General features: G+C 38.0%; 1 protein-coding gene across 1 annotated transcript in view; it reads left to right on the forward strand.

Annotated features, from left to right (window-relative positions):
* PTEN (phosphatase and tensin homolog) overlaps nucleotides 1–27,007 on the forward strand; it is a 75,443-nt gene that overhangs the window by 13,088 nt on the left and 35,348 nt on the right. Inside the window, exons 2-5 of the mRNA XM_042456995.1 lie at nucleotides 10,835–10,919; nucleotides 15,657–15,701; nucleotides 19,116–19,159; nucleotides 23,812–24,050. Of these exons, the coding sequence (XP_042312929.1) occupies nucleotides 10,835–10,919; nucleotides 15,657–15,701; nucleotides 19,116–19,159; nucleotides 23,812–24,050 (413 nt within the window). The remainder of the gene's footprint in view (nucleotides 1–10,834; nucleotides 10,920–15,656; nucleotides 15,702–19,115; nucleotides 19,160–23,811; nucleotides 24,051–27,007) is intronic.

The raw sequence follows: 27,007 nt of genomic DNA on the forward strand, positions 1-27,007 counted from the left end.
ACTACTTCATCACAAAAGTCACTACTATTCGATCTGAAATACACTGGTACCCCGGGATACGAATGCGCCGCGTTAGGAAATTTCCGGGTTACGAAAAAAATGTATTTAAAAAAACTGTTCTGGGTTACGAATGTTTTTTCGGGTTACGAAAAAAAATTTGGTGCTTTTCGGCGCTATTTCACACCAAATCCCCCATTAGCGCCTATGGGTTTTTCGGCTACGAAGCCTTTCGCGGTTACGAAGCGGCGGCGGAACGAATTATTTTCGTAACCCGGGGGAGTAGTTCCTCCCGACTTGCCCCTTACCACTAACCTCCTGGTACCTTCTACTAATAAACTCTCTGTGTTTCCCCCTGTTTCTCTGGATGAACTCTCTAAGCTGCTAAATTCTTCCAAACCTACTACCTGTTCTCTTGATCCTATTCCCTCCCGTCTCCTAATCTCTATAGCCCCTTCTCTTCTGCCCTCGCTCCTCTATATCTTTAATCTCTCTCTCTCTTTGGGTTCCTTCCCTTCTGACTTCAAACATGCTCTCGTTTCCCCAATTCTGAAGAAACCCTCTCTCGACCCCTCTTCTTTGTCTAGCTATCGTCCAATTTCTCTTCTTCCTTTTCTTTCTAAGGTCCTAGAAAGGGTCGTTTATTCTCGCTGTATTAAGTTTCTTGAAGCCAACTCCATCCTGGACCCTTTCCAGTCTGGCTTCCGCCCACGGCACTCTACAGAGACAGCCCTCACCAAGATCTCAAATGATCTCTTGCGGGCCAAGGCAAACGGCCTCTACTCTAGTCTCATTCTTCTAGATTTGTCTGCAGCCTTTGACACTGTTGATCACTGTCTCCTGGTCGATTTACTTTCTGACCTTGGGTTCGTCGACTCTGCTCTCGACTGGTTTAAATCTTATTTGTCAGATAGATCTTTTGCAGTGGTCACGGGTGGTCAGACTTCATCCTCCGTTCCGCTATCTGTTGGAGTTCCCCAAGGCTCTGTCTTGGGTCCCCTTCTGTTCTCTCTATACACACTGTCTCTAGGTAAACTCATCAGTTCTTTTGGTTTCTCCTATCATCTGTACGCCGATGACACTCAGCTGTATCTCTCCACCCCTGACCTTTCAACGGGGCTTGAACAGAAAGTTTTCTTCTTGTCTGACTGCCATCTCTCATTGGATGCGGCTTCGGCGCTTGAAGCTCAACATGTCTAAGACTGAGCTGCTCGTCTTTCCACCTAAACCCACCCTTCATTATTCCTTTTCTGTTTCTGTCGACGACACTTCTATTCAACCGGTTCATCAAGCCCGCAGTCTTGGCTTCATTTTTGACTCTTCTCTGTCATTTATTCCCCAGATCCAGGCCACCGCTAAGACCTGTAGATTCTTTCTCCACAACATTGCCAAGATCCGTCCATTCCTCTCAATCTCTACTGCCAAGACTCTGGTCCATGCCCTAGTGGTTTCGCGACTAGATTATTGTAACCTCCTTCTAACAGGGCTTCCTCTTTCACACCTCCATCCTTTAATCTCTGTCCAGTATTCAGCTGCCTGTATTGTCACATCCGCTCGCCGCTTTGACCATGTTTCTCCTCTTTTATCCTCTCTTCACTGGCTCCCCTTCCCCTTCCGCATCCGGTACAAGCTTTTGTTACTGACTTTCAAAGCCCTCCATGGGTTGGCCCCTCCTTACTTATCTGACCTTCTTTCTCCTTACATTCCTACTCGCACCCTCCGCTCTGGTAGTCAGGGTCTCCTGTCACAGTGTAGGACTACCACTGCCCCCCTCCCGAATTCGTCCCTTCTCCCTTGCTGCCCCTTACTCCTGGAACCTTCTTCCCCCACATGCACACCTCATCACTTCTCTACCCAGTTTCAAAACTGAATTAAAGACTATATTGTTTAGAGAAGCGTTCCCAGAGGTGAGCCCCTCTCTGACCCAGGAAGCCTCCTTCTAACCATCCATCAAGAAACCAAGCCCTTCCTCCAGTCCATCTGCCTTGGTCCAGGCCTCGGAGGTGGAGAAGATCTGCTGGACCTGATCCTATTCCCCACCACCACTCCCTTCTCCTTTTGTGTCGTGTCTTTTAGATTGTAAGCCTGAGGGCAGGGAACCGTCTGACTAAAAAAATTTATGTACAGCGCTGTGTAAACTTACAGCGCTTTATAAATAAAGGTTAATAATAATAATAGGAATAAGGGTAGACATGATAGAAAAGTCTGATTGCATGGTATGAAGAAGGTGGAGAAGGAGCAGCTTTCCCCTCTTTCTCATAATAGTAGAACCTGATGTCATCTATGGAAAGCATAATGCTAAGAGAGCCAAGAAGGGAAATATAATACTTCTTCACACAGTGTATAATTAAAATTGTGGAATAGACTGTCAAAAGAAGTAGTGAAAGCTGTAAATTTAGGCTCTTTTGAAAGGAGTTTAGAAAGGATTCATAGAGGATAGGGCAGTAGTGGCAACTAGTCAGCATAGCTGTCACTTCCAGGATCAGAAGAATAATGCCTTCATATATCAGTTGCTGGAGCATATGTGAGGATTGCAGTTGTGCTCTGCTGTTTGCTTTTCTATAAAGTGTTCTATTAGAGCAAGAAACTGATTTGTGAAATTGGTGTGTTGTGGTAGTAAATTTACCGGTTAGCTACACCTTTTACAGCAACCATTTTTTTATGTTGCTCCTTATGTGCACTCAACTTCAGATATGCTCTTGAACTCAAAAAGTTTGAGGAACTCTGTCCTGAAACAAACCCTGAAAGCAACTTGACATCTGTTAACCTTCCCATCAAAGCCTCCAAGGAAATTCGTCAGATCTTCCATTGTTGAGTTGTTCTTAACACTCAGCAAGATTTTCAAATTTTTAAAATCAACTTCCCTCTATTTTTATTATTTCTTCTAATTGTCACCATATCTCCATCTTTGTTGAACAGAATCAGTTCATAAATTATTTAGTATTGATAGACCAAGTTAACGTTTTAAGTCTTAACTCACTTCAGATTGAGATTACACAGAACGATCAAGGATAAATTTGTCAGCATTCATTTTTCCCATAAAGCTGTGATGGTATAGCAGAACTAATGGGAATACCAATATGAAAGGGATTATTTTTTAAAAAAGGAATATATTTTACTAGCATAAGTAGAGTACACACACATTTCTTGAAGCATATGTCTCTGTAGTGTTAGGAACAACATGTTGGGTTGGATGGGCCTTTGGACTGCTCTTACTATGTTGCAAATCCTTTCCTCTTTATATACTGTACATAGTTTTTTGCGTTGAACACAAATTAGACATTCACTACAGGTTGATTGCAGTGGTATGAGTAATTGTTTCAGATTTTCAGGACACTGTTACTGTATTCTCAATGCAATATGTAATGGTCTCAGAGCTTTTTTTGTTTGCCACTATAGCATTTGACGCATACTTTGTTTATTTGTTGTAATCTTTAAATTTACCTAGTTCTTTAGCCTCCCCGATTGCATCTTGTAGAGGGGCAGGATATAAATAAATTTTATTATTATTTTATTATTGTTCTTTCTTCTTCCTTCCATTGTATGCTTGTGCGTTCCCTCTTTCTCGCTTTTCCTTGCACCGACCTTTTCATATATGGGTTTTCATTTTAAAGGTACAACATCTGTCCTTTCCCTCCCCTCAAAATGTAACATATTTAATTATCCCTGGAAACATGCTTTAGTTTGTTTTCTATGCGGTGTTTGCAACACCTCTAATTTGATTACTATATTGTCAACCCTTTCAGCTCATCCATTGATACAGTACATAAAAGAACCCCACATTGCACTGCTGGGTGCCTCATTTGATATTGATCTATTTTACCAGATTCCTTGTGCTACTTTTCAACTAATTTTTATTCCTTTTCCAATATATTCTTTCTATCACAGCATTTCCTGTGAGGTTGTCATGGAGATAGTCAGAAGACCTGGTAAAGATTTTTCACTTGGTTATTCTTCTCCTGATCGGTCATATTACTAAAAAGCAAATGTATTTGGATTGGTGCATCTTATTGCAAACTATTTGACAGCTATCTATCTCTTCATTTCCTTAGAGGTTGCTCTCTTCCATGGAAACCAAACTGTAATCTTGCTGCTTCCAAAATATCCACACTGCATTTTTGTTCTTCATTTCGTTTGGGGCCATGCCAGTTTTCCACTAGTTCACACGCATAGAATTGGTAATGGTTTTGAGAGCCCAACTAACTCTTGTTGAATGTCCTTAGACTTCTCTGACTTGAATGTGTTTATGTTTTCCAAGATTTCTTAATTTGATCCTTATCATGACTTGTGACTTTTCCTACCCTGGCTGTTTAGTCTGTTTGTTAAATATTCTAAAATAAAAATAAAATAACTGCATGTAAATTATTAAATAATTTTACAGTTATTTTATGCCTTTTATTTCCTACTGGCCTGACCTTTTTAAATAATTTATTTTTAGATACCTCTGCGTTTCTGTCGAAAACTTCATTGTAGATAAACTAATAATGATAGATCTTCAGTTATGTGTTCAACCAGGTCTCCTTTAGGTATTTGGTGTTGTTTTTTTTCTCCTTTCTTTTTTTAACGGCACAGATATCTTGAAAGGGAAAAGCTATCCTTGGACCTACTTCCTGATCAGTATGTACTCCTGTGTGTTTTCTAAATCACTGGTGCAGTGCTGGTCCTAACATGCTGATAATGAATAAATCCTGTGATATGTTTTCTTTGAAGAAAGTCCCATTGATTTCAAACTTACAAATGTCTAAAAAAGTGTGCAGTTTAGTAATGTAAGACTATATTTTTGCAGGCCCTGTGTTGTACTATGCAACTTTAACATAAGAAAAACAAATTATGTTCTGATATCTACTGCTTGGGCAGCCCCAGCTACACCATAGTTCCAGTATTTCTTCCTGTTAAAGGCTGAGAGAGAGAGGGAGGGCCTTTCCTCTTTTAAAACACCTAGTAGACTTGCAATCAGAAGTAAACTGAGTTAATTTTGGAGTTGATAAGTAATGGGGAAAAAACCCAGGTGACTAGAAGGTTTGCACACCACATTTTCCTGGAGATCAGTTCTTTTGGAGTTAAAAATTATAGGCGGGTTACAAACCGCCATAAAGTACGTATTGAATACGTATTAGGGTTAGGAAGGGGCGGTGCTTCCGCACCTCCTAACCCTAGTACATAGTCAATACGTATAATATGGCGGCGGCCGTTCCACACAGCCGCCGCCATATTGACATAGCGGACGCTGTGTGTCCGCACGTCGCGTGGCGCTTATGACGTCGCGAGTGTGCCATTGGTGCCTCGCAGCGTCATAACCGCGCTGCATGAAGAAGCTCCATTTGGGAGCTTCTTTTTTGCTCCGCGAGGGAGTCGCACGGTTTGGCTGCTGCGGCTCCCTCGCGGAGCAAACAGCAGCGCCAGCAGACCGCCACAAAGCTGCGGTCTGTAACGCTCCATAGTTCCCAAAATATGGCTCTGTTGTCATATTCTCCTTGTCCTGATCGCTTTGTTGCTATATCATACCATTGTTATGTTCTGGTGTATAGGTAATAGGCTGATGTAACTAAGCTTGCTGCTAATAATTTGGTCAGTCAATGAGGGAGAGAGGCAGGTCATTAGATACAGTTGTCACATAATAAAATGGGATGTACATTTAATATATTCATGTACATAACTGCACTGATAGAATATGCTTAAAAGAATTCTGAGACCTTTTTTTGTGTGTAGTGACACCAAATTAATCAATTTTTCTCTGTAATGTTAATAAATTAGTAATTTTTTACCATCAGAACCTTTTCAATTGCTAGTCATTTATTCACAAATTACAGATAAATTACCATATGTAAGATATATATGTGTGTGTGCGCATGCGTGCAAACACATACACACACCTTCAAGTATCCTGTTACTGTATGGTGACCCATAAATTTCATAGGGTTTTCTTGGGCAAGGAATACTTAGAGATGGTTTCTGCTGTGAAAAAAACAATGTAAGGGGACACAGATTTGGAAACTATTTCTTATCAAATCTTGATTTTATTATTTTTGCAGCAGAACAGAATGACAGTTGGAAATAATTGTCTTTGTAGCTTTCTTGCCCTGTTTCGTACTGTTGTGTAACAAATGGTGCTTTTTTTTAATTAGGAAAAAAAATACAGTAAAGCCACTACTTAAACTTCCAAGGTACAATAAGACCGGATTATATAGTGACCCCACTGGGGCCATTCCTGCTTCCCCATAAAGTGTTGGAAGGAAGACAACACAACAACATAGCATGGTGTGCAGTTGAATGAATGGCTTTTCTACACATACTTTGTGGAGCCCTATTCACTGTGAGAAAAACAATTGGGAAGTCTTTATATGTGAGAAAGCTCAGCAACGGAGAGATTCTAGTAATGTCTGCTTACATTGAGTGTATGCCCAGCTCTGCTATACTTTCATTTTTCCCCAACCTGCCTACTGTTCTACTCCCACAGAAATCACAGCAATTTCTTTTTGGTGTTGTGAGACTTACCAGGAACCTACAGGTGTTACAGAGTTAATTGTCAAGCATTACTGCTATAGTAGCATGACTTTTATGTCTCTTTGATTTGCAGCCAAAAGGGAGATGTAAGGTAAAACTTACAGGTATAGGAGAATTTTATTGTGTTTTTCTTGCTGTGGAAAAATGCAGTAATATTGGGGGGGGGGGGGAGCGCTTAAAGATCAGTCAGTCTTTTTGAAGCCAGAAAACCAAGAAGGTGGTGCAGTTCAGCAATCATCTATTACATTTGAGTCCTAAAGTAGTGTTTCAGGAAAAACACCACAAATGGGTGTTGGGTATGTGTATTTGAGAGAGAGAGAGAGAGAGAAGGAGATATAATCTGCTCTTTGTTTGGGAACAAATGCTTAGTGCTGGAAAGTAGCAAATTATATGGCAAAGATTATGTTAAATTTTCTTTCAACAACAGCCATTTATCATTTCTAAACTGTATTCCTGTGCTGGCCAATAATAATAGTCTAGATGCCTTCCAATAATATTGAAATGAAACTTTATAGAAGCTATAATGTAATGTAAAAATTCTAGCAGCAGACAGTAAAATTAGTATAATAAAAATAACCAAGCAATAACTAAGTGTAGATGTTAAAAAGATAGATTTCAAAAGGCTTGGAAAAATAAGCCCTTCACCTGGCACCGAACAGTTCAGAGTTAAGTACCAGTCTTTGGGAGAGGATTCCACTAAGAACCACTCCATTGTCACCAAAAAAGGCCCTTTCTTTACTAGCCTTCCACTATATCTCACCTAGGCAGCAGAGTTGGTGAAAGGGCTTTGAAGACCAGCTGGTATTCATTCCTATGTTTATGGAACTGTTTCTTGTTACTGTAATTTTTGCCTTCAACTCATTCCTGACTTTGGATGACTCTATCACAGAGTTTTCCTGGCAAGAGTTGTTAGGAGGGGATTTGTCCTTGCCTTCTTTTGAATCTGAGAGAATATGACTTGCCCAAGGTTATCTGAAGCCCTTTGGTAGGAGGCTTCAGATAACCTGGTTCCAGGTTATTTGTACATTTACGTATCTGTAATAATACTAATTAATTCAATTAATTTAGATTAATCAAAATTTTAAGGAAAAGTAAACTTTTCCCAGGTACTCTGACAGTATTTCTCCTGGTACCCCATCCCTGCCAAGTTGATGGAATGACACTTTGGATTTGTGTATTAACAAATTGCCGTATATACTCGACTATAAGTCGACTTCATGTATAAGTCGAAGGCAGGTTTTGGGACCAAAATTATGGATTTTGATATGACGCATGGATAAATCAAGAGTAAAAGTTAGGGGGATGTAAAGGATGAAGCAAAGGAAAACAGTGCCAAAGAACTTTCAAAATTCAAGTAGACATAACTATTTGTGCTCATACAAAAGTCTGAATGGTTGAGAGAGTAGAAGGGGGTCAGTGCTTCCAGAGTAGATTAAAGTCTTGCCTTTCACCAGAGGATGGTTTTATCTTGCATGTTTTATATTTTTGTGTTTTAAAGGCAGAAAGCTTTGTAATATTGTTTTATTAAGTCACTAACTGTTATGATTTTGATTCTGTGTTTGTTTCTGTTAAATGCATAAAGTAATCCAACTAATAACAATGAGCATGTAATTGTTCTCCCCCCATATGCTGTTATAGTCTCTAGATTTTTTACCGTTTGTAATCCCTATGTGATACAATATTGTAGCATAATGTGACAGTGTGAGAACTATAATGTTAATATAGGCCCCATACAGACAGGCCAAAATAAAGCTGCTTCGGGTCACTTTGGAAGTATGCTGTTTAAATGATGCATGCGTCCTAAGAGTCCGGAAGCTGCGCCAAGCCATGATCTAGTCCTAAGGTAGCTTATTTTGGCCTGTCTGTATGGGGCCTTAGAATAACTTGCTTAAAAGTTGCATTTTTAAAAATTCTAGCCATATGGATTAGTGGTTGGTGTGATGGAGATGGGGTTGGAAGGGAAGCCACCATTGTAATGTAGTACTAACTGTTAGTAACTGTATTATCTATTATTTAGTATTAGTAATACTAATTTACATAGTCCTAATTAGAACATTGAACAAACTGAATCATGATACTCTGTTTCATGAATTAAGTTTGACATCAGGTTGGCAATTAATATTGCCAAAGGGCCACTTTTAGAAAGAAGCTAGAGTACTAGACTTGCACACCAGTGTGGTTTATTTCCTGTCTCTGCCCCTGCTAAGGGAGTTGGTGGTAACTTCCCTCAAGTCAATTTCAACACATGGCAACTCTGTGGATGAGAGATTTTCAAGAACCCCTTTGCACTTTCTCCCTTGATCTTTCTTAGTAGTTGTTCCAGGTCTTTGAGGTTTTCTGCTAGTATTATGGTGTCATCTGTGTATCTTAGATTGTTGATACTCCGCCCTCCTATTTTTACTCTTCTTTCTTCTGTGTCCAAGTTTGCTTTTCTTATAACATGTTCTGCATTATAAGTTGAACAGGTAGGGTGATAAGGTAGTAGGAGTGGAAAACAATGGTCCTCAAGGAATTGTAAGTTGTTGTTCCTTGCTTTATGAATTTGAGTGTGGGTATGTATGAGGATTGATTCCCAAATATCTGTTCTGTGTGCTTATTTGCATTTGGTCACATGCACCAGCTCTTCTATGCTCATATTCAAATGGATGAAATTTTAGAGAGGTACAGTCTCCAGGATGTGGAGACTTATTAAGGGATGTTGTTCTTAGTGTAGTCCTCACCTGCACTGCAGTATGCAGTTAGGGGGGCATATTTTGTTTGTTCTGTACAGTAATATGGATGAGAAAACAAATCCTTGTTTATTAGACTACTGTTGTACACTTCTTTTGTGCACTTAATTTGCCTTGCTGTGGTAAGAGATTTTTCTCTCCTTTTCCTTAATGAGTTATTACTACTTTGAATTTATTTTTCAGTAGAAAAATTCTTAACTACAACATGTCATTAGATCTTTTAAAAATACTTCTTGCCTCTTAAGTTTATAATTTTTCAAGCTGTTGTTGTGTGTCTTCAAGTCATTTATTATTATTATTAAACTTTATTTCTAAAGCGCTGTAATTATACACAGCGCTGTACAAAGTCAGTAAAATTAAAGAATATATAAAAGCCTGCCCGAGGCGTATGCTCTAAAAGTAATAACAATTAGATAGAGGAATAGATAAAATTACAATGTCGGAAAGAAAAGACAAGTTAAAAATATCAGATATAAAAGCAAATCACATCAAATATTATCAGACAGCCAGATGACAATCACAAATTCCCTGAGAACGCTTCCCTAAACAATATGGTTTTCAGCTCAGCCTTAAAGCTGGTTAGGGAAGTGATGAGCCGTGCATGCAGAGGAAGAAGGTTCCAGGAATGAGGGGCAGCAAGAGAGAAGGGGTGGATCCGGGATGGGGCAGAGAAAATCCTGGGTTGAGAGAGGAGACTTTGGCTACCAGAGCGGAGAGTGTGAGTAGGAATGTAGGGAGAGAGAAGATCAGTTAAATAAAGAGGGGCCAGCCCATGCAGGGCTTTAAAGGTGAGTAACAAAAGTTTGTACCTGATGCGGAAAGGAAGAGGGAGCCAGTGAAGGGAAGACAACAGAGGGGAGACATGATCATAACGGCGAGCGAGTGAAATAATGTGTGCAGCTGAATGCTGAACAGAAATTAATGGGTGGAGATGAGGGGAAGCCCTGCCAAGAGGAGGTTACAGTAGTCTAGATGTGAGCCCACTAGGGCATGGACCAGTGTTTTTGCGGTAGAAGCTGAGAGATATGGACAGATTTTGGTGATATTGTAGAGAAAAAATCTACAGACTTTGGCTGTAGTCTGGATCTGAGGGATAAATGACAAAGAGGAGTCGAAGATGAAACCAAGTCTGCGGGCTTCCTGGACCGGCTGGATAGAAATGTTATTGACAGAAATAGAAAAGGAGTAGTGAAGGGTGGGCTTAGGTGGGAAAACAAGAAGCTCGGTCTTGGACATATTGAGCGTCAGATTTCTGACATGGTGACCCTATCACAGGGTTTTCTTGACAAGGTGTGTTCAAAGAGGGTTTGCCTCCCTCTGAGGCTGAGAGAGAATGACTTGCCCAGGATCACCCAGTGGGTTTCTCTGGCTGGTTGTGGTTTCCCTGTTCTCCAGAATTTAGTCCAACACTAAAAGCACTGCACCATACTGAGTTTCTGGTTTCTTTCTAATGTCAATAGTTTAATAATGGTACTTGGTCTTTATTTACATAGAATTGCAGAGCTTTTCATCTGAGTGCTTTCTAAATCCAATATATAGCTAAATACATGAAGCATATTAGTTTATTTTGTTATGTTAATATTTGCCTTAACTTGAATATTCAGATATTTATCCAAATATAATTGCAATGGGCTTTCCTGCAGAACGACTTGAAGGAGTATACAGAAACAACATTGATGACGTTGTAAGGTAAAGTGTCTTCATTAATTGTTTTGACTGTTTTAATATGTTTGTGGTTTGTCAATCTGTTTAGCCTTTGAGTTCAGTTTTTGTTGCAAATGATGCATAAGATATTAGACGAGAAAAGTACTGTATAAATTTTGTGATGGACCTCTGTTCTGCTAAAGGAAAAAAAATCCCACTGTACTGGGAAATCCTGAGTTTCACCTCAGAGAAAGTGTGCAAATTTTATTTAGTTCAAAAATATGAAGAGCGAATTCTGTTAAGGTGTGTTCTTGTCCACAGGACACTCAGTTTGTGAAATTATATCTGATTTGTGAAATTATAGCTGATTTCATACAAATTTCATATTAGGCTGGATTGAATTTTATAAAAACTAGATTTTAGACAGTTGGAGCATGGCAGCTAGTTCTCCTAAAGAGAGTATTAACTATCAAGATCTAAAAACATATTTCAGTGCTGAAAAGTGAAATTTATCTAAAATAGTATAGCAGCATTAGTTCTCTAATTAATAGTCCCCACATGCATGATCAACTCCAGCCTGAAGAACCAAAGCCATTCTAGGAGTGAAGTGTCATTAACTTCATAAAACTATTAACAAAGTTGTTGGGTGCAATTTGTAAACGTGACTCTCTGTGTTGCCCTTTCAGATGGCTTTCTAAACACTTGGCAGATAGATTCTTTCTTTGGTTCTCATCTTTTAGTGGCATAATGCTGTTGGTCACAGCTTTAAAGAGTTATGAGAAGCATCTGTAATAGGGCTGCTGATGCTGGGCTTCTTTCAGCCTAGATTAGGGAAATATGTTTCAGGAGATAGAAAAGATGATGAGGCGCAGCCTTTCTCTTTCGGCTGCCTGATATATAGTTTTGTACAGGTTTCTTTTTATAAACTGTTGTATTTGAACGCTTTAATTTTAGTTTGTTTAATGTCAGTATTCTTTAAAACATACAGCATGCACACAGACACACCAAAATTGGTTGCGCATGAAACAACATGTAAAAGGATGTCTTCTACATAGACCTAAACATTTGATTCTCATTCCTAGAAATCTTGTCATATTATGTTTACTTTAAATATGGAAGGGTATGTTTTACAGGGACTATGGTCTTTCTTGAGGCATGAGGATATAGATATAAAGTTTGAAATGCGTGCTTTTATATAGAGGGATACACAGATTTTAGGCTCTTTAAGTATATATTTAGCATATACAGATTTAAGTAGTTGTTGCTTGTGATAGTAATTGTTGTTGGGAAATTTATCTTGATGCTGCAAGTTACATCTGTGAAGTTGAGATATTCTTAACACAAAAGGTGAAGAGGGTTAAAGAGGGGAAAAATCATTTAAGGTCAAAGCTGAAGAAAAGTGTTATTCTTCCACAGAAAACATATTTAGTGAGTACCAGATGAGTCAAATAGAAGAATACTGAAACAGTGACTCCTGTGTTGTTATATGCATTGTACATGTACAGTCATCCCTCCATATTTGCGGCTTTGATATTTGCGGCTTTGATTAGTCACAGATTTGATTAATATGTTCTCTCTAGAACTGTCTAGGTCCTCCAGTGCAACTCTGTGGTCAGCTTTAACTAAAAGTTGCACTGAAAGACCATTTGTAGCTACTCCAGTGCCATTCTATGGTCAGTGTATGTTGGACATTGACCACAGAGTTGCACTGGAGGACCTAGAGATTCCTAGAGAGGTGTCCTTCAGGTAAAAACAGTGTTTTTGTTATTTGCGGTTTTTCCATATTCACAGGGGTCTTGTTCCCCTAACCCTAGCGAATATGGAGGGGCAACTGTAGTTCCTAGTTAGTTACATTCATCTCCAAGATTATATAGAAAGCAGAAAAGGCTTGTCCTAGAATGTTGACAGTATAAAACTGGGACAATATAAGGCTTGGGAGCATGGTGTAGGGTTGTGAAGTAGACTATGATAAGAAGAAAACTATCAAGATGATAGTCATTGTTTGAAATTAGGTTGGTGACAGTATTCTTGAAAGATAGGTGGAGCCTTTTTAACATACAGATCGTCTAAAAGGTAACCTGGTTTAAAATAAATATATTAATTAAACACGCAAAGATACCATCTATGTGTGAATCTGAACTGCAGAAATAATCCAATTTGATTCCACTTTAACTGCCATGGCTCTGTGCTATGGAAGTCTGGGAATTGTAGTACAGTTGTACAATTGCCAGAATTCCATCACATTGAGATGTGGCAGTTAAAGTGGAGTCAAGCCAGATTATTTCTGCAGTACGGATGCAGCCAAAGAAAGTGGAAGTTAAGGCTCTTGCAGAATGAGACAAGTATTGAAAGCATAATTGTTGTTACTATTTATTATTATTATTGATTCATTTACATACCATTTACATATCATCATTTCTCAGTGCTGAGATTCAAAGCAATGTATAAAGTATTAAAACCAGTACAGATTAAAAAACATTACAGAAGCAGCAGTAACATACACGTCTGTGTGCTCATACACTTTATTTAAAAAACAATCTGAAGAATTAAAACCATTTAAAATTCAGTAAAATACGGAATATAAAAAATTATCAAAACAGCGCCCACTTAAAAGCCATTGCAGTAATTTGGCAGAATTGGAAAGATTTCACTTGCTGGGAGAAGGAGAGCAAAGAGGGAAGCCATCCTAGCCTTCCTAGGGAGGGAGTTCTGAGAGTAATCGCTGAGAGAAGGCCCTTTCCCTTCTCTGAAGATGTCAGCCACAGATGCTGGCAAAACGTCAGGAATAAACTCTTCTAGAACTTGGCCACATAGCCCGAAAAATCCACAAAAAACTAAGGCCCTTTCCCTTGTTCCCACCAAATATGCCTAGGAAGGTAATAGGAGAAAGAGAAGGGCCTCTTCGGAGGATCTCAGACCTCAAACAAGCTCATATAGGGCAGTACAGTCCTTCAGGTAGCCTAGACTCAACCCATTTAAGACTTTGTATGTCACAGACAGCACTTTGAATTGTACCCAGAAACAGACTAGGAGCCAGCAGAGTTATTTCAACAAGGTAGTTGTATGTCCTTGTAGAAGACCCCGGTTAACATTATGGCTGCCTCTCTTAAGGCCAACAGAAGTTTCTGAGCACTCTACAAAGGCAGTCCCACATCATTATAGTAGCCCAAATGGGTTGAAACCAAAGGCATGTGTCACCATGATCAGATCAAACATCTCCAGGAATGGAATGGTTATAGGTGGTGCGGTAGCTTTAACTGCAACGTTTGTTGATCTTTATATCAGCCCCACATTTCATGTACTGATGTGGCTTGATACTATGCACCAGAAAATAGCAAGTCTGGACAGGTACTATAATCCAGATGAGGCTGTTTCATATTTTGCCAAGATTACTGAATGTGCCCATATGGATGATCTTCTGTTTTATACCCAAATATCTGAGCGCTTTAGTGTCTTAAACTATTTATCACTTAACTGAACCAGAAATTTGATTTGGGCCAAAATGTAAAAATTTACTTACAGTGTCTCTTGTGTACTTGAAGTCATGGTTATAGTTAGAATATGTTTCATTAACTGCAGTGGGGGAGTTAACTGGGATATGTGGATGAACTGATAAGTTAGCACCCTATAAAAGTGTGATGGGCTGGCCCCAGGGTTTATATTCTAATTAGTAATATGTGTGGCAGCTAGCTTATATAAAGCACCAAGCAATGCAGATGTTGTTTACACTTTTGTAAGTATATTAAACTTTTTTTAAAATCAAAGAACCATTATTGGATAAATTGCTCTGAACCAGTAAGTTTAGGTGGTGGTATGAGAGAGCATAAAATCATGACAGTTTACTGAGTGTGCATGCCGTATTGGGGTTGATTCAATACCCTGTATTTTTATTGGTTACTCGGGGTTCAGTATGATGGTTATATCTAGTAGCTTCTCCAGTATCCACTTTTAAAAACCCTTGTTTGTGGATGCTTCCACTTTTTAAAAATTTATAGCTGGGTAAGCATGATAATATTTTAGATAATTCGCAGTTGCTACAATTTGATGCTGAGACTTATTGCAAGACATCTAGAAAATTTAACATTGCACAAATAATATCTGGCCTTAATGTCCAGAATAAACTGTGTGTGCAGTGTGGCTGTGACTATCATTATTTCCCCCAAAGTACTTCATTTTGCCTAAGCCTACTTTAAACCATGGTTTAGTGGCTTGATGTGGGCCTGTGAAGTTGTGCAAAATACTGGGTTTCTATCTTTTCTTTCTTTTGGAGTTTGAAGAGCATTGGTTCAAGAGACCAGTTTTATCAAGGATGCTTCTTTGACTGGCATTTGCATCTATCCTAGTGGAATCCTAGGTTTGCTTTTTCACTATAGTCTTATCCCCACATAACAAGTTCAGAAAGTGTGCATAGGCAATGAGATCTGGAGACTGATCAGATTAGAGTTGTGCTTCAACTTTTTTCATCTTAATCGGGGAATAATCACCACTGAATTTAGAACAGATATTTTGGTAAGTATGAGCAAAAGTAGAAGAATGATAATATAGTCTGTGGGAACTGATTCTGAATTGTTAGTTTGATTTGAAATTAATTCTATGAAATCCAAAGTTAAATCTTACTTTTAAGAATTCCAGTTACAGCTATAAAATTACTTAGGAACAACATTTGCAAAATGGTTTTTACATGGTGTTACAACTTTAATTCTGAAACATGAATAACCAGACTGTTTCCTAGATTTAAATATGCAGTTAAATCTATATTTAACTTCTATGTTTTTCTTTAAGGTTTTTGGATTCAAAACATAAAAACCATTACAAGATATACAATCTGTAAGTATGTTTTTCATTTATACCTGCTGTCATGTACTAGCCTTGAATATGATTTGTAGATTAAATGAAATTTGTTTTAATATTAAGCTAGACTTCAGAAGTACTCTGCTGAGTTAAATATTCAAAAATGATGAATGTAGGCATGGTTTAATTATTTGATGGGGTGATGTTATTGGAAAGATGAATGTTAGTGGCTTAAAGAAAGCCCATGTTGAATCCTGTAACATTGTGATAAAGGAAGATTATTCAAATATATTGGGTTGATTTGATGATATCTTCACATTCATATAAAATTATTGTGTATTGTTTCATTAGTCTTTTTTCTGGAAAGTGTTAGTTTGCTATTCTTAGGCTATATTTGTGTGTCAGATTTTTTCTCTTTGTTGTGTAGTTAAATTTAATGTAAATGAGTCTTAAAGTTTATTTCAGGGGTGGGGAAAGCATGATCCATGGGCCACGTGTGTCCTCCATAATCCACATTTACAGTCCTTCTGGAACAGTTCTCCAAATTCCCCTCCCCCCCCCCCAGTTAAAAAAATCACATTGATTTTCAGATAATTTGTTTTCAAAAATTGCTCAAAAAAGTCTTCTGGTTACATAATGATATTCCCAAGACCCCAATGCTTCTATTTTTATCACTTTCCTTGCCAAAATGGCAACCAGAAGTGATGTGAGGTTACTTCTGGTTGCCATTTTGAGAAGATGTAAGTATTATTTATTTATTTATTTATTTATTTATATCCCGCCTTTCTCCCAAAATGGGACCCAAAGTGGCGAACATATATACACATAAGTTAAAATTGTACACTTAAAATCATAATATAAAAATTACAAATATAAAATTTTTAAAGCATACAGAGTTAAAATTAAACAGTCCAAGTCCAACCCCTCTCATCTCCCAATAAAACCAAGCCTGCCAGATCTCAAAAGGCCTGTTTAAACAAAAATGTTTTTGCCTGCCTAGGAAAGGCCAGCAGTGAGGGGGCCAGCCTAGTCTCCTGTGGAAGGGAGTTCCGCAGGGAAGGAGCAGCCACTGAGAAGGCTCTCTCTCGGGTCCTCACCAGGCGAGCCTGGGATGGTGGTGGGACCGAGAGTATGTTGTGATGCTCTGTGGGCAGTGTAGTCCAAAGTGGGTGGGGGAGGAAATGAGCTCTGGTCCCTGTGCAGTTTCCAACTCACTAGTCAGTAGTAATTTTGGAAGAAACTACTCATCATTTTTAATAATTTTAAAAAGAAACGTTATTAAAAAAGTAGTTTCACATCTGATTTTCTTTTACTGTTATGCTGAAATCATAAATATAATTTTGAATCCAGCTTTTAACTTAAGATACTTTTATTAATTTATCACTATGTTGAAGAAATGATGCATTTTTCATGATTCAGAGGTTCTGATTTGAGAAAGTTGAGCTTTCACTAAACTAGCAGTGGCAATGTTATCTGTCTTCTAGGGAGTATAAGATCAGAGTAACGTCAGTTACCAGTCCAGAATGTTAATCAATAGTAGTAATCCCAGTTGAACTTCCAATACACACCTCTTCACGGCCATACTATCCTACTGGTTTCCAACTTCTTGTCTTTTAGGATTCTGCTTTTCATGCTGTATGTGATAAATTCTTAGACAGAGAACAAACAGTACATGGAAATGAATGACTTTAATTGAATAAAAATATTTCATTTCAAACAAGATATTATTTTTACAAGAAATGTGTGCTCTGTGGTAATATGGTTCCTGACAGCTACTGTATTTAGTGTATCTATTGTATTGTCTGCTTGACTTTATGTAAGTAAACTGGTTGCCAACATACATAGTTTAAAAGATGTTTCCTATGATTTAGGTAGCCCTATTTAGTACAAAATAAGAAAATCAGAATATTAAATTCCTCCAAAGATAGATGTGCAATGTATTTGCAAAGTTATCTCTCTGGATTTGCAAACTAATGAATCATATTGGGAGAAATTTGAAATCCTTCATTATGTAGAATTAACAGTGCCTAACTGTATTTTAAATTAAAATACAAAATAGGTTTTTATGATACTATTTAAGAAGAACTATTTACATCGAACAGGTTCCATCCTATAAATATTCAGGAATAATTACGCATGAAAAGGGTCTTGCTAACTTACACCAAAAAAATAAAAAAATAAAAAAAAATGCGGTAATGAATGCCCAAAGATGCATCAGAGCACAGAATAAGTAAAAGGTAGTACAGGAATATCTGGTTAATCTAAATGAATTTATGTCTCCAGGGCCAAATGAACTACACTTGTCCCTCCACATTTGCTGGGGTTAGGGACACAGGATCCCTGTGAAAGTGGAGAAAAACGCAAATAAATAAACAGTACTTTTTTAACCTGAGAAAACACCTCTCTAGGAAGTTCTAGGTCCTCCAGCAGAGCTCTGTGGTAAACATCTGCCAGAATTTGACCATAGAATCATGTTGCACGACCTACAAATGCCCAGAGAATATTTTAGTCCTCTAGTGCAACTCTATGGTCAACATCTAGCAGAATCTCTCTGGAGGACCTAGAGGTATTCCTAGAGACAGTATATTAATCAAATCCACAAATAATCAAATCTGCAGAAGTCAAAGCCACAAATGTGGAGGGCCAAGTGTACATCCAATGGTATTAAAAGAACTGGCAGAAGCAGTCTTAGAGCCATTGTCAATAACTATTGAGAATTGCTTTTAGCTTTTGTGGGACTGCAACTCCCAGAAGTCCTAGCCAGCATAAACTGTGATGAGTAATTCTGGGTGTTGCAACCCTACAGCATCAAGGGAACTACATGATTCCCACCCCTGATTTAAGCTTTAGGCCAGAATCCTGTTGAGCACTATCCCAGTGTAAGAACTGTGCAAGCTTTTTACTTTGTCAGAGGTTGCATAAGTGCAGTCCTTAGTGCAGCCAATCATTCTGCAAACATACACGCAACCCCCCGCATTAGCCTCAGTTGTTGATGAGCTAATCAACAATTGCACAGTGGGGTACCTCTCAGCTTGTGGTGCCGGTCACACCGTCACTTACACCAATGTGGCATCTGCTATAAATATACTTTCCTGTGATGAAGCTGCTATTGCTATTTACACTATGCTAAAAATGTCTATGAATATGTATTAGAATTTGTACTATCACAAATGAGAGAGATGCAGTTGTGTGTTAAGCCTTCCTTAAGAAAAGCTCCAGTTAATATTTTAGATTTGATGTTCAGATGCGTGTGTGTGTGTGTGTGTGTGTGTTTCTTGGAGAATATCTAAAACTTCTACTTAGTAAGATATTAAGATTAACATACACTTTTTTTTCTATATGCCATTGTTATGGTTGAAGTGTTAAATTTTAGAAAGTCTTTGAATATGGTAAATGTGTCTTCCTGGTAGATGTTAAATTTGTACTTAACATATTGTAATTTTCTTTCAGATGTGCTGAAAGACATTATGATACCGCCAAATTTAACTGCAGAGGTATGTTACTTGTATTGTATTCCTCCTAAAGAAATAAATCAAATACTTTATTGAAAATGCTTACAGAGGAAGATTAGTGTTTTAACAAGCTACAAGTTCCCTATTAGTTTGATATCTTTCTGTGTGGGTTCTAGATAGTAAATATTGAATAGGTAAGGCATTTTAACTTTTTAATGGCTATAGCTGTGTATCAATATTCCATGTGCTTTCCCTGTTTGATGTAGCAGATTTTTCCTGTACTGGCTAAGCGTTCTGTGTCTGCAAATGCCTATATTTGAAAGTAAGATCAAATGCAGAAAAAGTTTTTTTTGGTTTCTTAATAACCCCCAGCTCTTCCTCGCCATGACATAGCCATGGTTTTTGCATAATATAGTGCTGCTATTTCAAAGCTTTCTTAACTTGTTACCATCAAATAGGTTTGGATAAACAGTCTTAAAATATAATATTAAATTTTCATACTTAAAGTATGAAAACTGAAAAGTATTTGTGGTAGGTGAAGGGAGGAGGTACATCTCTAGCAAAACAGTAAAACTGCGACTTTGTAGAAGATATGTACAACAATAAGTCCAGTTGACAGTTTCCAGAATATACTTGAATGGGAAGAGTCTTTTGAGAGGCACAGAATTTTTTTTGCTAAAACATATCAGTATAGTTTGGACTTAAACCTAAATTTTGATTTACTTTTATGTGCATAAGATGCCTGTTCCTCCCTCTGTCCAACCTCCTTTCAACATGGCTGTCAGTAGGAACTTGGGAATTTTTTATTCAATTTTCAGTTAATCTTAGTTTTGTGTTCTGTCTGACTTTGAACTGTTCCTAGACTGTTTCTAGGCACAATTCCAAGTGTTGAGTATGACCTATAAAATCCTACAGGACTTTGGTTCACACCGCTCAGTGGATGTAGTCTCCCATAGTCTGTCCGGCCTTTTGAGATAATGAGGAAAGCCACTCTCTGAGTCTCATCAATATCTGAGGTTTGCCTTGGGAGGAAGGATTTCCACATGTCTGACATCACTACCAATGGAGACTTGGCTGTGATTTTTCTAGCAGGAAAACACTTGATTATTCAGATAGACTTGTGGTAGCTGTCCTAACTTGCTGCAAAAGCGGCTTTAGTTGGGAGAAAGTCTTCTGTTCTTATATTTATTTTAAGTTTTCACTGTATTTGTTGTATTTAATTTTAAGTCAGCTTGAGTCCATTCTTGGGAAAAAGGAAATAACATAAATTGAATAAATAAATAAATAAGATATGAACAAAGTGTGGCTAATCAGAATTACAGAGACAAACCAACGTTAGAAACTGCAATTTATAAATTTCTTTTTAGAATAAGCCAAACTAAAGATCAAATTTTTAAAAATTAATTAATTAAAAAGAGACACGCATGGTTCCAGTGTCTGTGTTGCAGTATATGAGGAGCAGGGTTGGGGAGTAGATGATCTTGAAGCTTCCTCACATGGCACTAAACCATGTGGTATGTTGCTGCTGTTTCTTTGCATGGTATTTTTTGCTCCTGTTTCTTTGCATGGTGCCTTGGACATCTCCCCTATTGCCTGCCAAATTTACCTCCCCTCAGGTTCTTTTTGCTGGTGGTTATTATTTAGTACTGGGAAGGAGGCATTCTGCAAAGTGAGTTGGTCAGCTTCTAGTTCCAATTTGATGCCTAAAGTTGTTTTATTTTGGATTTTTTAGGGGGAAGGTATTGTATTTTGTATGTACATGTGTGTTAGAGCTGTGAAAGTCTTTTGGTTCCTACATGGACATCTTCACATTTATGGTTGGCACTTTTCCTAGTATACACTTCCTGCATCTTTCCCATTGACTAAATAATGTTTGTGACCATTTTTATGTGTATATGTATGTATGTATGTATGTATATAAATATATCTTGTATAAATATGTACTGGTTGAATATCTCTTCTGAAATGCTCCAAAATTCAAAACTTTTTGAACACTGACATAACGCCACAAGTTAAATAGTTCAATGTATACACATTTTGTTTCATGCACAAATTATTAAATATATTTTATGAAATGACCTTCAAGCTTGTTAGAAAACATAAATAATTTTGTCTTTAGGCTTGGGTCCGATTGCGAAGATCATGAATTAGATACATTTGTAAACAGATTTCAATTATTGCAGCTTACTTTTCCATCCGTAGCATCTGTTCTTTGTTTCTGTTTTGTTGTGACTCACACAAATGGGTTATCTGTGCCTGTGCACTGCATCATTTGAGAACCTTCTAGAGCTAGGAAATAAGCATTTTGACATCAGCCCTCCCTGCCCCCTTGGCGTTTGTGACCAGTGCAGTTCCTGCTCAGCCCCTCGGTTCCTTTAAATAAATAAATAAATAAATAAATCTTTTATTTTTATCCTGATTGTCTGTAATAAAAAAAATCAAAGTGGCTAACAAACAAGTTAAACATCCACATACAATATTACATCACAACACCCCCCCTTAAAAAGAATTAAACACAATACATTTAAAATAGAGTATTAAAATATCTATTAATAATGAACATAACATGGGTAATGTGGTAGCATAGTACATGGTGTGAGGGGTCAGTCAAACTATAGCAAGGCAGTTTTATTTGGGAAAGGTCTGCTGGAAGAGATCCGTCTTGACAGCTTTTTAAAAGCTGTCTAAGCTGGTCATTAGATGGATCTTGTCTGGCAGGTTGTTCCATAATTTGGGAGCAATTGCATAGAAGGCCCTCTGGGAGGTTGTGGTTAATCTGGTCTTTAAGGGCTGCAGTAGATTCCTCCCAGAGAACCTGAGTGTGTGAGGTGGATTATATGGAAGTAGGGGATCCCTCAAATAGGTTGGACCCAAACCATGTAGGGCTTTAAAGGTAATTACCAACACCTTGTACTGCACCCAGAAACTAATAGGCAGCCAGTGAAATGATTTCAAAACAGATTTTATCTGGTCATTCCTTGCTTTTCCGGTGACTATCTTGGCTGCCATGTTTTGCACTAGTTGAAGTTTCCGGACTAGGCACAAGGGTAGCCTCATGTAGAGCTTTTCATTTGCCACCACAGCAGAATCAATTGGAACTAGCTCTTCTGTTTGTTTTTTCTCTTAATGTACTTCAGATTAATGGACTTGATAATAGACATACCTGACTTCTCTCCTTTGTCTATTTTTTTGGCTTCTTGCAAGATGGAGGAGAGAACTCAGATAAATCTAGATAAGTGGCAGAGGTGCCTTGGTTCAGCATTCTTTGATGTACCAAATATTCTTTTTCCTGAGGTTAGATCTTATGATATGCTATGGTAATATATGTTTTAGGCCTGGAACACACAGGTCAAAAGAAGCAGCTTCCGGCTGTTTTGGGGCCATGGCATTAGATGACACACTCCCCCAAAGTGGCCAGAAGCCGCTCCGACACCACTCTCCGGGTTCAAAGGACCAGATCAAAAAGGAGTCGGTTTAAACAGACTCCTGGCAGTGCTGGCTTGGGACTGCAGGTGGCGGCCCCCTTTTTGGCCTATGTGGTAGCTGCAGTCCCAGGCCAATCTTGGCAGGAGAAGCCAGAGTCCTCTCCTTCCCGGCCATCTGCTCCGCGTCATACTTATACCTAGATAGTTGAAGTGTAATATATTGTGTATAATTACCTTCAAAGAGTTTTTAAAATTTTAATCCATCCAAAATGCAACAGCAGGGATGCTAAGGGATGCTTGCCTTTGGGATCATGTTATACCTTTCCTGTGGTAACGATGTGTATTGGGAGTTGTCTTGAAAATCAGAATAATTTGGGTTCTGGTTACTTAATATACAGGCTTCTCCTGTACCATCTTACCTGCTCCGATTGTGTGGAAGCAAGATTTGCTCTAACAAGGGCCTTTTCCTGTGGCCCAGTTCTGGAACAGCTTGTCCCATGAGGACCAGCTGATTCATTTTCTTGCATCCTTCTACAAGGTTGGTTTTTATTTCTTTGTTTACTTTACCAGGCTTTTGCCGTACTGAGCATCGGATTTTTATCTATAATGCCTTCCTATACTGGATTGTGGTTTTTACTTGGTATTGTTTTCTTTGGATGTTATTTGTTGTAAACAGCTCTGAGTGATAAGCTCAGTGTAGAAATTTGTATGAAATGTGAAATGAAGATAGAAAAGATGCCACTCCTTATATGTCTGGATATTGGAAAACATAGTAGAACTTTTGGATTTTTCCTTTTTGGCTGTATGCTGCAGCTTCCACTCTTCTCCCGTCCCTTTAGTAGGCCAACTCCATTTTGTCTTTTCTTCCATTACTCTTAAAATTTATTAAAATGTAGTGATAGCTTTTTGGATTTCAGAAATATATCCATTGCATTCAACACAGAGTTACCTAGTTCCGAATTGTCAATGATATTGTAAAATTCTGAATTGTAAATTGCTTCAAAATATTCCTAGACTAGTTCTGCACATCTTGTGAAACACCAGGCTGAATTCACATTGTGTATGGACTACCTGTAGAAAGTGAGGAATAGGAAAACTCCAATTCCTGACTGCTGCATTTTGCATTGTGGTTTACAAATTGTACAAGCCTGTTCCAGACTTTTATAACTTGTATAAAACCTGTAATCACTTTTAAGATCTAATAATAGCATGTTAAACATAATAGTGATCTGACTCTTGGTTAATCAATGCAATCTTTTTGTTCTACAGTTGCACAGTATCCTTTTGAAGACCATAACCCCCCACAGCTGGAGCTTATCAAACCTTTTTGTGAAGATCTTGACCGATGGCTTAGTGAAGATGGCAATCATGTTGCAGCAATCCACTGTAAAGCTGGAAAGGGACGAACTGGTGTAATGATTTGTGCATATTTGTTACATCGAGGAAGATTTCACAAGGCACAAGAAGCCCTAGATTTCTATGGCGAAGTAAGGACCAGAGATAAAAAGGTAAGAACTTGCCTTGTCCACACATACTGTGTCATTTCGTTTGTAAGTTGTGTAGAATGTCATGAGACACAAAGAATTTTTTTGGCATTTTTGAATTAGGTTTGGATCATAAACATACTGTATCCCTAACATGTTGTGGTATGGTTGTTATTCTGTTTTGCATAAACATACTGTATCCCTAAAATGTTGTGGTATGGTTATTATTCTGTTTTGTATGTAAGGTCACAAACAGCTATCATTTCTTAGTTTCTCCCTTCCCCACAGGTGTACAATGTATTTAATGTACAAACTGCCGCACAGTGCGGATGATTTAAAACATGACAAATTAACTTTCTAACCCTTTCTAAAGAAGTATCCCACCTATGTTACAGAAGGTGAAATTACAGTGTATGCATTCTGTGGTACTGACAACTTTAATCATACACAGTTTTTAAATAATAATAATAATGACAGAAATATATCTCAATAAATTGTTGTCTTTTGCCATTAGGGTACCTTTTCCGCCTGTCCAGCTGGATGAAATGTATATGATGTGTTTTATTATTAAGAGGTTAAGAGGTGATATGATAGCCCTGTTTAAATATTTGAAGGGATGTCATATTGAGGAGGGATCAAGCTTGTTTTCTGCTGCTCCAGAGAACAGAACCTGGAACAATGGATGCAAGCTCCAGGAAAAGAGATTCCACCTCAACATTAGGAAGAACTTCCTGACAGTAAGGGCTGTTCAACAGTGGAACATACTCCCTCGAAGTGTAGTGGAGTCTCCTTTCCTGGAGGTCTTTAAACAGAGGCTTGATGACCATCTTGTCAGGGATGCTTTGATTGAGAGTTCCTGCATGGCACAGGGTTGGATTAGATGGTCCTTGTGGTCTCTTCCAACTCTACGATTCTATGATTCTATGAACCATGATGACATGTTCCAGTTGTCAGTAGGTTAGTTCCATTCAGGAGGACAGTGGAATACTCATTTAAGTAAGGAAATGCAAGAAATATAAGTTAAATCCTAATCCTTACATTAATTATGATCCTGACCCTACCACTTACTGCTCAGAAAATACTCTTCTTCTTTTTAAAAAAAATCATGATGTAGGAGGATTAAAATGCTTTATGTGTTTGTTTTAAATTTTGTATTAACATTTCTCTGTGTAACATTTCTAGTTGCTTTGAACTATTGAGGACTATCTTTAATGAAATTTGGAGCAGGAATGAGCAATATATCAATTTGGCTATTGAGCCATTTGGTAAATGGCATTGATCTCATGTATATAAACAGGGATATGATGACTTCATGGTTACATGCATGATTATTTATCTCTGTTGTTTATATTTTACAATACAGTACTTAGTTCCATCAGACACTTACATACTATGATGAAGATAAATAGTATGTTTTCTGAATACATTTTTGTTTGCTGCACAAGCAAAATGAATCCTGACACCTTCATGACAACCATTTTTCATGTTTGATGTTTAAAGTGTTTGTGTTTTTGTAAGGAGGCAGGCAATATTCAAATAGTCATATTTTTCCTGACTTCAAACTTATATTCTAGTATTCATGTAGCAGAACAGTATTGAACTGCAGGGGAAAATGTAGCTCTCCTGGCAAAAGTCTAAAGCACATTGGAGAATTAATCCAGTTTGAGACCACTTTAATTGCCTGGGCTCAGTGCTAGGAAATTATGGGAACTGTAGTTTTGTGAGACATTTATCCTTCTTTGTCCAAGAGCTCTGGTGCCACAATAAACTACAGTTCCCATGATTCCCTAGCACAGCCAGGGCAGTTAAAGCAGTCTCAGACTGTATTATTTCTGCCGTGTTATTTGGACCAAAGAAGAGTTCCATATCTCTCTGTACATATATAAGGTAAAATAGTAATTGGCCTTTAAATTATACCATTGAAAACATGGGATAATAAAAATAATAACTTGTTTTATTTATATACCGCTATTCCAAAGATCATAGCGGTGAACAGCAAGTAAGCTAATTAGCAAGTAAGCTAATTTGCCCCCAACAATCTGGGTACTCATTTTAGCGACCTCGGAAGGATGTAAGCCTGAGTCGAGCTTGGGCCCTTTTGCTGGTCTTGAACTCGCAACTTTGTGGTTTTGAGTGAATGGCTGCAGTACAGGCATTTAACCACTGCGCCACCAGGGCTCCCTGGTGACAGATTTTGTATGGAGTCAGAAACTCTAAAGTATACTCATTGATTCAAGACCCTAATTTGAGATTATTACAGAACAGTAGATTGTAATTCTTATCAGCTTCCTATGGCTGTACTTAATAGAAAATGTGGCATTAAGTCTGAAACATACGAGCCCAAAGGAATGCAGTGAGGCCACCAGGACCATGGCAACCGCATGTGCCCAGTCCAAATCTGTTTTGCCCATGTGTTTCAGGCCATTAATTAAATAAATAAAAATACTTAAATAAAAACACTGTGGTTCAAAAACTATAGCTTAAATTATTTTTTTTTAAAAAAGGGAGTTGTAAAACCCTTTTTCTTCTCGAAATTGTTACCCATCAGTCTGTCTTTATAAAATTCTGTTCCATATACTTGCTTAGTTTTGTGTAGACTACATGTTGGAATTCACCTGTATAGATTGACTGAAGGAGTTGTAGAGGTCTGGAAGGCTAGGAGAGTTGCTGTCCCCTCCTACTTACAGCCATGTACGGTAAGTTTCCAGAGGTGAGCCAGTGGTCTCCCCCTCACACACATAATACAGTAGTTACAGAGAGAAACATGTCACTGCTATTGAATTAATATTTATTTATTTTAATATTTTCTTGCTTTCACCTTGCATTTAGAGTGATCAAGCCTCTGAACTAAGGTCCAAAACACACTGCAAAAATAACCCAGTTTGAGACTGCTTTAACTGACCTGGCTCAGTGTTAGGGAATCCTGGGAACTGAATCTTATTGTGGCACCAGAGGTCTCTAACAAAGGACAGTAAATGTCT

Source organism: Sceloporus undulatus, chromosome 3 (genome assembly GCF_019175285.1).
Source record: "Sceloporus undulatus isolate JIND9_A2432 ecotype Alabama chromosome 3, SceUnd_v1.1, whole genome shotgun sequence".
In the NCBI taxonomy this organism is placed as follows: domain Eukaryota; kingdom Metazoa; phylum Chordata; class Lepidosauria; order Squamata; family Phrynosomatidae; genus Sceloporus; species Sceloporus undulatus.